This window comes from Coffea eugenioides, chromosome 5, assembly GCF_003713205.1.
Source record: "Coffea eugenioides isolate CCC68of chromosome 5, Ceug_1.0, whole genome shotgun sequence".
In the NCBI taxonomy this organism is placed as follows: Eukaryota; Viridiplantae; Streptophyta; class Magnoliopsida; order Gentianales; family Rubiaceae; genus Coffea; species Coffea eugenioides.
In genome coordinates, this window is record NC_040039.1 from 35,651,937 (window position 1) to 35,665,590 (window position 13,654).

The following is a 13,654-nucleotide window of genomic DNA, read 5'->3' on the forward strand; positions in this document are numbered from 1 at the left end:
TGTATTTCAATGAGTTGTAGGGTATAATATGTTCCTTGTATACTATTATTGTACTTAGGGATATGTCCGTCACTACTTCAGAAATTGGCGGACGCCGGAGAGAAGTAATGAAGGCCAAAAAAAAAGAAAAAGAATCCAAGGAAATGACCACATAGGATTGAAAGCAAAAATTTATGGCAGCTGTGGAAGGAAAAGAACAATCAACAACTGAATGGGAGAAGGAAAAGCTTTACAGAAATAGTCCAGAAAGCATGGAATCAGTGGGAGGAATATGGCAGAGTTGTATTGCATAAAGTGAAGCTTGGAAGCAGAGAGAAAACAAAAGAAGTGGCTGAAAGGAGTGACCAGGAGATCCCAACAGACCAGGTTAAAATCTCAGTAACAGCTAAGCAAGATATGGCTGGGAGGAGACCGGCATGTAGCAAAGAGAAGCAATGACATGGTGGATACTGCTTGGGCACTAGTAGAACAGAAAAATGGACATCAAATGTTGGATCAAGCTGAGGCTGTGAAGTTTGCGTGGATGGATCAAAGCACAGGAGCAGGGATGGAACAAGGTGCAAATAGTACCAGGCAATGAAGTCCTAAGAGCTAAAATTCAAAAGAATGAAGGCAATGATGCGTTACTGGGTACTGTGCTGGATGTGCAGGAATGGTTCAGTACGATAGAATTTGTAAATAGTGAGAGTAGCAATAGCTAGTTATTATTTGGGATATGGATATTATTATTATTTGCTTCTATTCATGATAGTTTCTTTTTTTTTCCTACCCAAGAAAATCTGTACAAGGAAGTACTTGGAAAGTGAAATGAAATCCAGATTAGTGAAGGTTAATCTGCAAATCTGAAGATGTATAAACAAAGGAATAACAGGAGCTCAAAAGACAATAAGAACCTTTACCATTTTGTAATGGCAATTTGACTTGAAGATCCTGAATTCTTTTGGAGCTAATAGACACTGAAACTTTCAAAGGGACAGTATCGACACATTTCTTGAGCCTCTAGAACATTTGAAGAGATGATCTCTAACTTCATCCACCTTATGGCCCTCATGTTGTGAATAAATCAACAGCTCCTTAAGCTTTACAGCATCCCGCAGAATAAATTTCACCAAAGTACTCTCCGTTGGCTTAGGAGAGCAGGAATATTCCAGTTTGACTACCTCGAGGAAAGATAGATATCCAGGCAACAATTGAATTTGATCGTAGTCACCAGCAGCTTGCCTCGAAAATCCCTGTTTAACAAAGTCAAACGAGGAAGACAATGACAAGGACTACAGGTTAAACATCAAGGAACCACCAAAGCACATAAATGCAAAAGTTTATGAAGCCTGCAAAAAAAAGGAAAAGCTAATCTTTATTTTACCCCTGTAAATGTAAGTGATTCAAGACCTGGTGCCATTTTCATGAAGTTTATCAGCGCTGCATCACACTGAATTGCAATGCTAGCTGAATACACTTTGAGGCGGGCAAGCCTAAAGAAATTAGAAGGACATCGTGGATTCGCATCAGCAAGCACCTTGAGGAGATAAGGCAATTAAGCTAGCATTAGCAGGGCTGAAAGGAGAACCAACTACTCGATACTTGAATTTAGTTTAGCTCAATAAGAGATTGTTCACAATAGGTTTGCTAACTAACCAAGTTAAACTTGAATAGCATCAACTTTCAAGCTGGGGCTCATTAGAATTTATAGGTAAAAAATCCAACCTACTCAAGCTTGCCTCGGTAAAACCTCAGCGTGATAAATAAAAAATGAAAGCTCAAAAACAATTTCAAGCTTTTTTGAATAATCAAAGAAGTTTGAACAGTATGATGTTTGGTTTGATTAGGCTTATTTACAGCTGTAAGCATCAGTCAAGATACAACACAAGAAAAAGGCATAACGGTATTTTCTAGCAAGATCATGTACATCATGTAGCTAATCATTTATCAGAATGGCATGACATCTTCACTCATGAGTCGTGATAAATCGAAGGCTGAGCCTGTTGCTTGCATCTATATTCTTATCCAGAGTCTCAAATTGCTTGAATAATGAAAGACAATAGCAAGAGGTAATTGCAAACTTAAATTCTGAACAATTGTAAAGGAACAAAGTTGCTTAAATTAGGTGAGATTTAGAAACTGGCATAAAGGAGAATCTTTACCTGGATCAGATCAGTAGATAGTTCTAGGAATCTGATGAAAGCAGAGGACCGTGTCAAGATCATACAGGCTTGAAAACCTGTCTTGCTTCTTTGGTTAATATCATCATTCATGTCAGGTTTCCAATACTCCAGAGATGCATCAACAAGTTTTGATTGGCTAGAAAAATAGAAACTGGCAAATATATCAACACTACATTTGAATTTTGCACGGTTACTCCCACGAATCTCTATTTTGCAATCATTTGATCCATCATTTGCATGTTCAAAGATGCAGCCTGTCATCTCAAACCTAGCAAGCCTTGGCGCCTCTATTTTAAGCTTCTTCACATTCCTCCATTTGCAATCCAATGACAGAAACTCTTCAATGACAGGGAAGGTAAGAAATAGGGGGCTAGAAGGGTCATCATTCTGAAATTCAACATCATGGAAACCCAAGATACGAAGGTTTGAGTAAGATATATTCATCAGAATTTTGATCTTGCAGAGTTTGAGTTCTAATTTCATCAAAGAATTAGATGTGAAAAACCAACGAGGAAATACCAAGACCCCAGCATATGAACTACGAAGCCTCTGGACATCAGCGCTTAGAGCAGCAGTGATCCAAGTTTCCATACGAAATGGATCATACACGTCTAGAAACAAAAGGTGACACTCTTTGATCGATGAATTCTTAGAAAGAGCTACAGGATACGAGGTTCATGAACTACTTCCAAACATACACACAGGTTCCACTCCAATAATGGTTTGTCATAAATGCTATCCATATTCATCCTCTTGAGAAGTGATAAATAACAAATGGTGGTTTCTTCCAATGTGGCCTATATCCACTGGCAGAGAGAAAGAATTCTTATTTCTGAAAAAAAAACTGACTAAAAGTGTCCACAGTAAATCCTAGACCCGCTTATTTATACATAACCCAATTAAAATGGTATAGGCCATATCGCGCGCCTTGTCCCCCGTACCACTAATTAAGGACAATGGTTATAATTCGGGTCAGTTCCTGAAATTCAAGGCACAACTGTTTCGGTTCTCCTCGCCAAACCTTCACGATTATTATATCTCACTTGGAGGATAGAATTGTTGAACATTAACACGAGAGCAAAGGACAAAGACTGAAGCTAGATTATAGACATTTCTCCTTCTGTTTTAGTGTGACGAACATCCTTTCTGCTGGTTTACTTCAATTATAGGTGAAATACTCAGTGACTCCATGGGATTTTGGGCCTCAATTGCATGTCATCAATGGTAAATATGGGATGGGATGCTACATAAACCATAAACCGAGATTTTGAGAGAGAGAGAGAGACAAAAGTCACAAAACAAATGACAATATACTAAAGCAGTGTGAAGGAAAGAAAAAGAAATCTAGATTAGTGAAGAAATATATATATTTGCAAACCTGAGGATAAACAAAAACAGAAATTTAGGAAATCTCAAGGAAAAATCTTTAGCATTTTCCAAAGGAAGTTCACTTGAAAATCCTAGACTATTCTCTGGGTAAGGTCAATATCACTTCCAAAAGGGCACCATTGATCATGATTTGAGCCTCAGGAAAACTTGAACAGCTGACCTGTAACCTGTTTCATCATCTGCCCGTCATCCAGCATGTATATTTACAATCATTCCACTCTGTCGCATTCTGTTCTAAAACCTTTACCAAAGAATTCTCCATTGTGCTAGGATAATAGGAATTTCCAATTTCACTATCTTGAGGCAAGTTAGACAAAAGACCCCACCAGGCATCAATTTGATTCCCTTGTAGTTGTCAGCAGCATTGTCTGTACAAGCCTGTGTCGTAAAGTTACAAAAGAGAAAATGAAAATCGCCAGCTTTAACAAAACTGATATGACAAAACATATACACAAAAACAATGCTTAAGATTTAAATTGAACATTACACTCAATTGCCATCATATTTATGCAAGCCCGTAAACCTGTTTTTCCTTAGCTTCTGGGGGCAGGTGAAACTATAACTTGAAGAGCCAACCTAGTAATAATAAGTGATTGAAAAACTGTTTCCATTTTCAAAAAGTGTATCGCCACTCCATCACTTCCTACTGCTATCCTAGCCGTGTAAATTTCAGGTCGGTAAGCTTATCAAGAAATGGAAGAGGACGTGGTGGTTCCCTATGAGAAAGTACCTTAGGAAATAATGGAATATAGCTAGAATTAGTCAAGATATACAACATGAGAAAAAATCAAAATTATATGTTGTAGCAAGATCATGTACGTCAAAAAAAAAAGGAAACAAATCATACTGAAATGGGAAGACCATTTAAACCACTAGTACTTATAACACAGACTAAATCTGCCCAGAACTCATAGGTACAATCTCAAATTGGGTGAACAATGAAAGAGAGTAACAAAAGATAATTTTGATCAATTTTAAAGGCAACATGATAGTCGAACTACTAAAATTTAAGTAATCATATCAAGAAGGATCTTTACCTTGGCAAGATCACTAGATAGTTCCAGGAATCTAATAAAAGCAGAGAACCCTTTTAGGATCATACAGGCTTGACAGCATATCTCCCCACTTGGGATAAGATGAGTATGCAGCAAGCCCCGTACTGTACAGATGCATCATCGTTTGTTGACTGGCTAGAAAAATGGAAATTTGCAGACTCATTCGCGCTACATTTGGATTCTTTGAGGCTGGTTCTACAGATCTCAATTTTCCAGTCATTTCATCCATCGCTCACAAATTCAAAAATGGGGTCTGACTTCTGGAAACTAGAAAGCCGGGGTGTTTCGATGTAAGAAGCTTCACATTCCACCATTTGCAGCTAGACAATACAAATACTTCAAGGAATGGGAAGTTAAACAAGTGGTGGTTAGATTGCAAAGAGTAATCATCCTGAAATTCAACTTTAGGGAAATCTAAGGTTTGAAGGTTCAAGGAATGTGCATCAGTTGGAATTTTGAACTTGCGGAGTCTGAGTTCCATCTCTGTTAAAAGTATCACAAGTGAAAATCAAATGAGGGAATACCGAATAGTCCCATACAAAACACGAAGCCCTTGGACATTAGCACTTAAAGCAGCAGTGATCCATGTTTTCACACGAGATAGATCATACTTGTCTGAGAACAAAACATAAAACTCTTTGACAGTTGAATTCTTACGAATAGAAAGACAGAACTCTATCCAGAAAGTTTATAAAATTAGCCTTCTAGGCTGCTTCAGCTCCAGCTTCTTCAGTAGGGACAAGTATCGATCTCTTTTCTGTCATTAAATGTTATATTATAAATAATAGTCCATTTGTACACCCATCAATGTGATAAATAAAACACTGGTTTTAACTGACGGGATAGGATGTGACTCAAGACACTTACAAAAGCATGTTGATTCTATCTTCAGCATCCAAATTATTACAGTACATTTATTACTTTGAGTTCTCTTTCATCCAAATTTCTAACTTGGAGCACAAATTGAAACATGAACTCTGTACTTGTAAGTTGCGTGGTAATATTATAGTTACTACCTTGGACACTGTGCTAGGAATCCATTTTGATAACAATTCAATGCATTTTCCATCAAGCCTATTCCAATTTCATAGGAACAGCTTCTATCATCTTCCTCTATTCTTATTCCTACACCAATAGCTACGGTTAGGTTAACTAGAATTGGCTAGAAATTGAACCACAACCAATCCACTTTTGATAGCAAATCAAAGTAAATTACATGTGTATCACCAAAACAGGACAAAATTCTAAACAAATAGCTGATATAAAATTTCAGTTTGTATTGCTGTTCTATCCTGAATTATCAAGGGCATAAAAATCTGCAATTGTTAATGGTAATCAAAGTATACTCATTGAAGAACGAAGTGAACAATCAGAATGCATAGGAACGTCCAAACTAGTTTCCCTTGTAATAGACCCTTTTCTTAATAGCAAATTAGCAACACAATCATGCTGCATAGTCATGAGTTATGGGTGGGGGTGCTTACCGGCCAGTAATCGAGAATTCAATAATAAAAAAAAAAAATTGGTCTAAAGGAGTGAACAACTGTTCCAAGAAAATAACAAGGAAAAAGCAGAAGAGAGACATGATATATTGTTCAAAACCAAAGACGATGTAGCATTGTATTACTATAGCAATCCATTTTCCTTCTTCTCTTTCTCTCTTTCCCTCCAGGAAGAGGGATGGAAAGAGGGGAGGAGGAAGAGGGAAGGAGAGAAAGAGAAGAAGGAAGAGGGAGAGGGAGGAGAAAATAACAAGGATAGAATGGTGGCGATTGTGGGTGATAGTGTTAATTTTTAAAAGGTATATTAAAAAATTTTTTAATTTCAAAAGTACACCAAAATATATTCCAAAAACCCTCAAAAAACACCACAAAAACAATCTACAGTAAAAGTTTTTTACATATACTACTGTAGTAAAATATTTTCAACAACAGTTAATCCAAACAGAGCCAATAATTTTTAACAAAAAAATTATGTAAATGAAGGTAATTTACAATGACGATAATAGATAAAAAATGCAAATTTGAAGACCACTGTAGTTGGAACCATAACATCACTTGACCCTAGACTCATTCATATAGAGATCACGCGAAATTCACTCTAATGCCATTTGTAATGCCTGCACCCAATAGGCTAGCCTAATAATAGTTTTGAGCTGAAACTATGAAATTAAAATGGTTAACCCAATGTTATAAATAAATCAACAGATCGATCGAACATTATGTTCCTTTCCCTTCGTCTTCTATTTGTCGACGTGGGATATTTCACAAGGTGATGGCCAATGTTTTGGCAAAACAAGTTCATTATGAAGCATATAATTTCTGCTAAATTTGTCCCTTGTATTGATGCCTAAAACATTTAGCTCCGAAACTGTACAATTTGGCTAAATTGATTCTTTTGTTCAATGTATAAAACAAAAAAAGTAAATGAAATTTCATAAAACTCAATTGGAATCACAGAAATTTGAACCACTAGATGATAAACTTTGGCAAGCATTTTATTTGCATGTTTTGAGTGTAATTTATTACTAGTTTTTGGTGTGTTTTTAAGGGATAAAGATGAAATTTAGCTCCTTTGCCAATTATTTCTATAAGTCACATTTGACAACCAAAAAATGCATTTGAATGGTTTAACTTACAAATTATGTTACTTTTGGTAGGTTTTGGTGATTGATGATTGATTTGGAACAAGTAGAATACAAATAACGTGTTGGAAATGATTTGATGACAATTAGAAAATGACAAAAGTGAGCAACTCAAGTTTCCCGAATATAAAATGTGGACAAAAATGGGTGGCTACTCATGTTTTCACACACGTTTTGAGGTGAACCCTAAAAGAAAGAAAATCAGAAAATGTAGAGGAGGCAAGAACGCCAACTAAAATGCGGACCACACCCACATTTTCCTACCCGCGTATTCTTAATGCAGTTGAACAAGTCCTTGCGCAGCTACTTGCAGGCATTTCACACTGCTTTACAACTTCATTTATAGCATAGATTTCAGCTGTTTTTCTGACGTGTGCAAGGTATACATATAATTATTAGCTCATTCACAACCAAGTTTTACATTTATAAACTCCAAAATACCCCACACGCAATTTATCGCAAGTATACGAATCGTGAGTGAATATAGGGTATTAAGGATCGATTCCACAAGGAAGATTGCAATTACCAGTATTACTAAAATTTCTCTATTATTTAGACTATCAATGAATTATAAGAATTAAAATCTACTGACTTATGCAAGAAAATAACAAATGGAAACTCCTTAGGTTGTGGTATCCCTAACTACTCATGCAAATGCTATATTTGGATCATTGAGTACTACTATCTAGGCTAGTTATGGTGTAATTTCCTTATGCACGTGAATCCTACATTCGTAGTGAATCAATTATACTTATAACTAATCCATACATATGCTCATAGTTATGAAGTTAGCTACAAGTTCATTTCTTCAATGAAATTACATGAAATGAATCACCAAAACCACATAGATGCACCTCAACTCTCGTGAGTGTACTCCCTATGTTTAGCACTTCTTGAACCAGTATTAAATCTCAATTTTCATTGCAGAAACAACACCTTAGATAATCACAATCAATAGTACCAGATTAATCATGATTTAAAGAGCTAAAGTGCTAAATAAATTGCTCAAATACTAGCAATCAAATAGCCAAATAATAAACACTAACAATCATAGAAAGTTCAACCAAACCCAAGGCATAAACTTTAAAGACACATAATAAACACAAAATCCAGATCTTGCATATTAACTGAACTTAGAATCAAGTACAAAAGATAAAGAGTTGGAGAAGAGATAACCCATGTCACTTGAGTTTCAACTCCTCCTTCTTCATCTCCATCTTCATCCTAATCTAGCTAATATACAAGAAGAATGAACTAACTAGCTAAACTAACCTACACTAAGAAGATGAAAGAGCTATATTTCTGCGCTCCAAGCTTCTCCCGTATCTCCCTCTATTGGATCCCCTCAATCTTGCAAGTCTTGGCTATTTTATGATGAAAGTTGGTCAAGAAATGAGGCATCCACCTTCCTTTTACAGCTGGTGATGTTTCTCACATGTCTAGCATTGCATGTGACTTAGTGGAGGTGAAATTGAGTTTTCCGCGTAAAGAGCAGTCTTCTCTGACCACAATCCGGCCAGAAATCCTGCCACAAATCTGGCCAAATTCCGGTGGGATTGCTATAGTGTCATTTTGTGCACTTTTGTTCAATTTCCAGCTCTGCTCCGTTTTTGCATCAACTTCAACCGAACTTTTCTTGATGATGGAGACTGAACTATCTCTTGACCAAAACATAAAAGTTGTAGCTCTTTGAGTTAGCTTTCCAATTCATCAAGAATCGCCTCATTTGGATTTGTGTATGCTGAAAAATGACCAAAATACCCTTGACTGCTCATGACCCTGTTTCAGCTTCGACCAATAGACATTAGCTACTGTAATTGGGCTTTTTGACCTGGAAAACCTTCAAACTGGATTTAGCTGTCTTCACCAAAGTTGTAGATCTATCTCTTATCTTCAAATTGGTTCAAGAATCATCTCAATCCGATCATTGTAACTCAAGTTATAGCTGAAATATGAAAATGTTTCAAAACTGTCAAAATTCACAAAATCTAAGTAAAAAGTGATAAAAACCTTATTTAATCACTTAAAAGCATTTTTCACCAATTATAGCCAAAATGATTCATATTCTTCCAATAATGTAACCAAAGTGACTAAAAATAATATAAAATATCATATAATTATTACGTAAATTAGTCACTTATCAAAGTCCCCCACACTTAAATCATTGCTTGTTCTCAAGTAATCCATACATAATCAACTACAATGATTCAAGGGGTAAAACAATATATGCACTTTTGTCAAATTTAATTCCTCATGACTTGGAAAACAATCATTATGTAATTGTTCAAATTACACTAAATACTCATAATATTAAGTAAAGGAAAGGTAATTATACACTAATTTAACAAATTAAACTTAATTTCTCACCCTAATCTAATTTCACAAATAAGCAAATCATATAGTCAATTTATAGCATTCCTCCTCCTATCTTCATCCTTTTCTTTTTTTTTTTATCTTTTTATTTTACAACTAAGAGAGGCTTATTCACACTAATTTTACTTAAATAGTGAAAATGCCTTTTTACGCGAACATCGACACTTTTAGGTGAAGATCCCCGGTTACTCAACATTTCACTTATTCAAGTTGCTATGCATACTCTTAATTCAAATACCTTTTTACGCGAATGTAGACATTTGTAGATGCCAACCCCTGGTTACTTGATACGAGAATCATTGGAGTAGAATAATTTTTATTTACTTTCTTTTTTTTTCTTTTTTTTCTTCTTCTTTTTTTTATAAGACAATAAATAAATTTTCCTTCATAGAAAATATATAAGAATAATCAAAGGAAGAGTATAACCTTTATCGACTATATCAATCACTTAATTGAAAAATTAAATAAAGAGGATAAATCTCATTCAAAATGCAAAATTATAGGCATAATTCTCCCAACTTTACCGGATATACTTTTTAAAATGTAAGAATCCTAATTGCATATTAATCATTTCCAAGTTAAATGAGGATTAAATATTCCAAAATACATATAACGTTTCAACAAATGGAAGAATAAAACACTTAAGGTTGGAACAAATTGGCCCTTTTTGAATAAAAATGCAAAAATTCGAAGAACTTTTGGGCCTTAATGAAATATTGGAAAAGATTTTAGAAAAATTTTGACAAAGTTTCCTCTTATAAACAGATGAAACTCTCTGCCAACATACCCAATGTCAAGCAAATTATCCACATGGCAATATATCCAAGCACAATTCCAACATTTCTAAGCATTTAAATCCACAAAATATCATCACATAACATTAAAATGCAAGTTCAAATATTTCCCTCCCCCACACTTAAACTTCACATTGTCCTCAATGTGAGAAAAGGAAAATAAATAAAGAGTAAAAGAAAATACTGCTCAATTGAACTTGCGCAATCCGAATCCATGTCCAAGTGATGAATTTCCAACCATAAGTAGTCCGAATCACTAACACCACAACAAAGATGAAGATCGCTTGGATTAGTCCACAAAAAAGAAATAAAGAAAATTACTAAAAAGGAAAACATCACAAGTACTACAGAAAATAAAAAAAAAAACTAGCGGCAATGTCACGTGGTGACGAGCACTCCCTCAAGTAGCCGCTTGGTCAGGTGAAGAGGGTGGAGTCGGAGGAGCTTCAATGCCCAGTTTGGTCTCGATGCGACGAAGACGCTCGGAGTTCCGCTTGTTCTCTTGTCGACTCTTCTTCACCTCAGTCTCAACGCAAAGCAGTTTATCCATTATCTTCTTCAGAAATGATCGAGTGTCCTGAGGCGAGGATGGACGATGTGAGGAAGACGGCTCAGTTGAACCCGGGGGGTGGTTGTGTCAACCCCTTCAATTCATGCAATTTCCGCTTCCTCCTCGTGCCTAATATCTCCATGAGCACCTTCTTGAGTCGAAGGACCACCTACGTCTTTACTCTTCAAAATAAACCTGCAAAATTCAAGTGTAAAGACGTCATTTTCTTGAGACCTGTAGGGATAGCGTTAGAAAAATCCACTCCAGCCCTTTGAAACTCCAAGGTCAAGAAGCGAGGATATGAGAAAGCATGTTTAATGTCATTACTGTGAAGTGCGAACCACTGTCCACATGTAATTGGTGATAATGCTTCCCAATGGAATATCTCGGATGTTGCCTAGACCATGCTCCATTTTATCCAAGAAGTAGATGTCACTTGTGCGTGCCTCATTGGTTCCACTTGCCCTCGAAATAGTATTGGACGAACAGGTAAATAAGAAGACATTGTGACTCCGGAAAGGATGAGGTCAATACTGAATATCTCCCAGTCTTCCGAGTAGCCTTGTACTCAATCCCCAAGCGTACAAGTGCCTCTAGCATGTTCCAAGAGTCCAAATCGTTGGGTTTGAAAGCTTTCTTCAAATCTACCTTATACCTAACATCCGAAACATGAAGATAGCTCTCCAAATCAGCTCTATGGACTCGAACTTGTCTCACTCGCACTGTACTGGTAATCACCTCTGTATCGTAGTGAAAAACCTTCTTGTCCTCCACATTTGCATAAAATTCTCGAACAAACTCTTCATAATAGAAGTTTGGGATGTTAAAGAAGTTTTCCCATCCCAATTTGGCAAAGGAGGCCTTGAGATGGTAGACCTCCTCAGCATCCTGAGTGATATCTTTCTCCACCAATACCTTAGCTCCCTTCCTAGCATTGTACCAAGCTTCATTTTCGACGGAGGTGAAGCGCGACTTATCATAAGAGACTTCCTCCTCTTGTTCCCCTTGTGCCTCTTGTTCCTCTTGTTGTTGAGTCTCTTCTCCAGATGATGGCTCGTCCTCAAGAACTAAACGTCTACTTGCTTTTCTTTTCATGCGCGGTGGTCTAGACGTCGAAGATTCTCCTCTCCTATTAGGAGGAGGAGATTTCACTCCGGCTTTCTTAGTGCGAGCCATTGTACCTAAATTCAATAATTAAACATTAACTTCATTTAATAGGTACATTGCTAAGTAAAGATAAGGAAAACTCATTCACTTTTACCCCTTTATCTTTAATTAGACAATCTTATCAACTTACTTATATAATAATTAACAATTAACACCATAAGTAAAAATCAAAATTGATTATCAACAACAAGTGCTCTTATCATTTCCCCAAATAAAACATTTAAGCATATAATGTCCAAATAATTAGAGGAAGCAATTAAACAAACACACAACTCACTCCCAACTTAATGACCTAAATAAGCATAATTAAGTATTAATAACACCTTAACCATGAATTTTAAACTTAAAAAGGTCATTAATTCTTCTTTTCACCAAAATTTCTAGAATAAACGTGCTAAAAATCAAAGGATAAGCCAATTAAGCCTAAATTTAGCATGTAAATATCCTAGAACAATCCATTGATCTCCTACATTTTTCTTTAATCTAATTGGCTCAAGAATTTAGCTAATAATTATCAAATCAAATTAATCCTCAAAATTAGCTAAAAATTGCTAAAGTCACCAAATAATCACAAACCCATGAGTTAAACATCACCAATAATCATCAATAAGCTCAATAAGCATAATAAAAAGCATCAAACTTCACAAAATGAAAAAAATTCGAAGTTGCTCAAAAATAGAAAAAAAAATGAAAATTGGCAAAATTCAAATGACAACATTTGGTGAAGATTTGTTACCTCAAACTTGTTTGTTGATGATTATGGATGTAAATGGTGAAGAAACCCCCAAAATTTCACTCCAATTTGGCCCCAAATGAAGAGTTCAAAATTTTGAAACCCTTGTTCTTCTCAAACTCAAATCCGAATTAAAACTTGTTTTTGAAGGATTTTAAGTTATGAAATCAACTCACAAGGGAAAGGGGAATGTTTTGATGTATTCAGTTTGGAGATTGGATGGTGAAAAGATGAATTTTAGGAATAGTGTGTGTTTTAGGTGTGAGTGTGTGTGTGAATTGAAGAAGAAAGGAAGAAGGAATTTGGGGAATCCGTGCGTGGATTCCCCTTTGATGCGCAAAACCGGCCAGAATCCACCGGTTTTTGGCAGGATATCCAGCCGGATTCTCGGCCGAATACTGGCCAGTAGCCAAACAAAATTTTTTCAATATCGCAGATCAATCCGGCCGAGTTGTAGGGCCGAAACTCGGCCGGATTTCTGGCCGGATTGAATTTTTTTTTTTTCAATTCTGCATATCCAGCCAAAATTAGGCTGGATTTCCTGTCGGATTCGAGCCAGTAGCTCCAAAAATTTTCATTTTCTTCCCCTGTTAATCCGGCCAAATATCCGGCCATTTTATGGCCGGATTTGAAGTCGGATTTGTTGCAGAAAATTTTTATTTCTGCACTTTTTCCTTCCGTTTTCCATTTAATCAAGCTTGCAACTCACCCAATTTTCAACTTTCTTCATTTTTTTCAAGAAAAACTCACCTTAAACACGAAATATGTGCTTTTCTCAACTGAATGC

General features: G+C 36.1%; 1 protein-coding gene across 1 annotated transcript; it reads right to left on the reverse strand.

Annotated features, from left to right (window-relative positions):
* Window positions 1-965: 965 nt before the first annotated feature.
* LOC113771478 lies at window positions 966-2,753 on the reverse strand. Its single transcript, XM_027316054.1, has 3 exons — window positions 2,142-2,753; window positions 1,364-1,516; window positions 966-1,232 (listed from the first exon to the last, which is right to left on the reverse strand). The coding sequence occupies exons 1-3, from the start codon at window positions 2,751-2,753 to the stop codon at window positions 966-968; spliced, it is 1,032 nt and encodes a 343-aa protein (XP_027171855.1).
* Window positions 2,754-13,654: the final 10,901 nt, after the last annotated feature.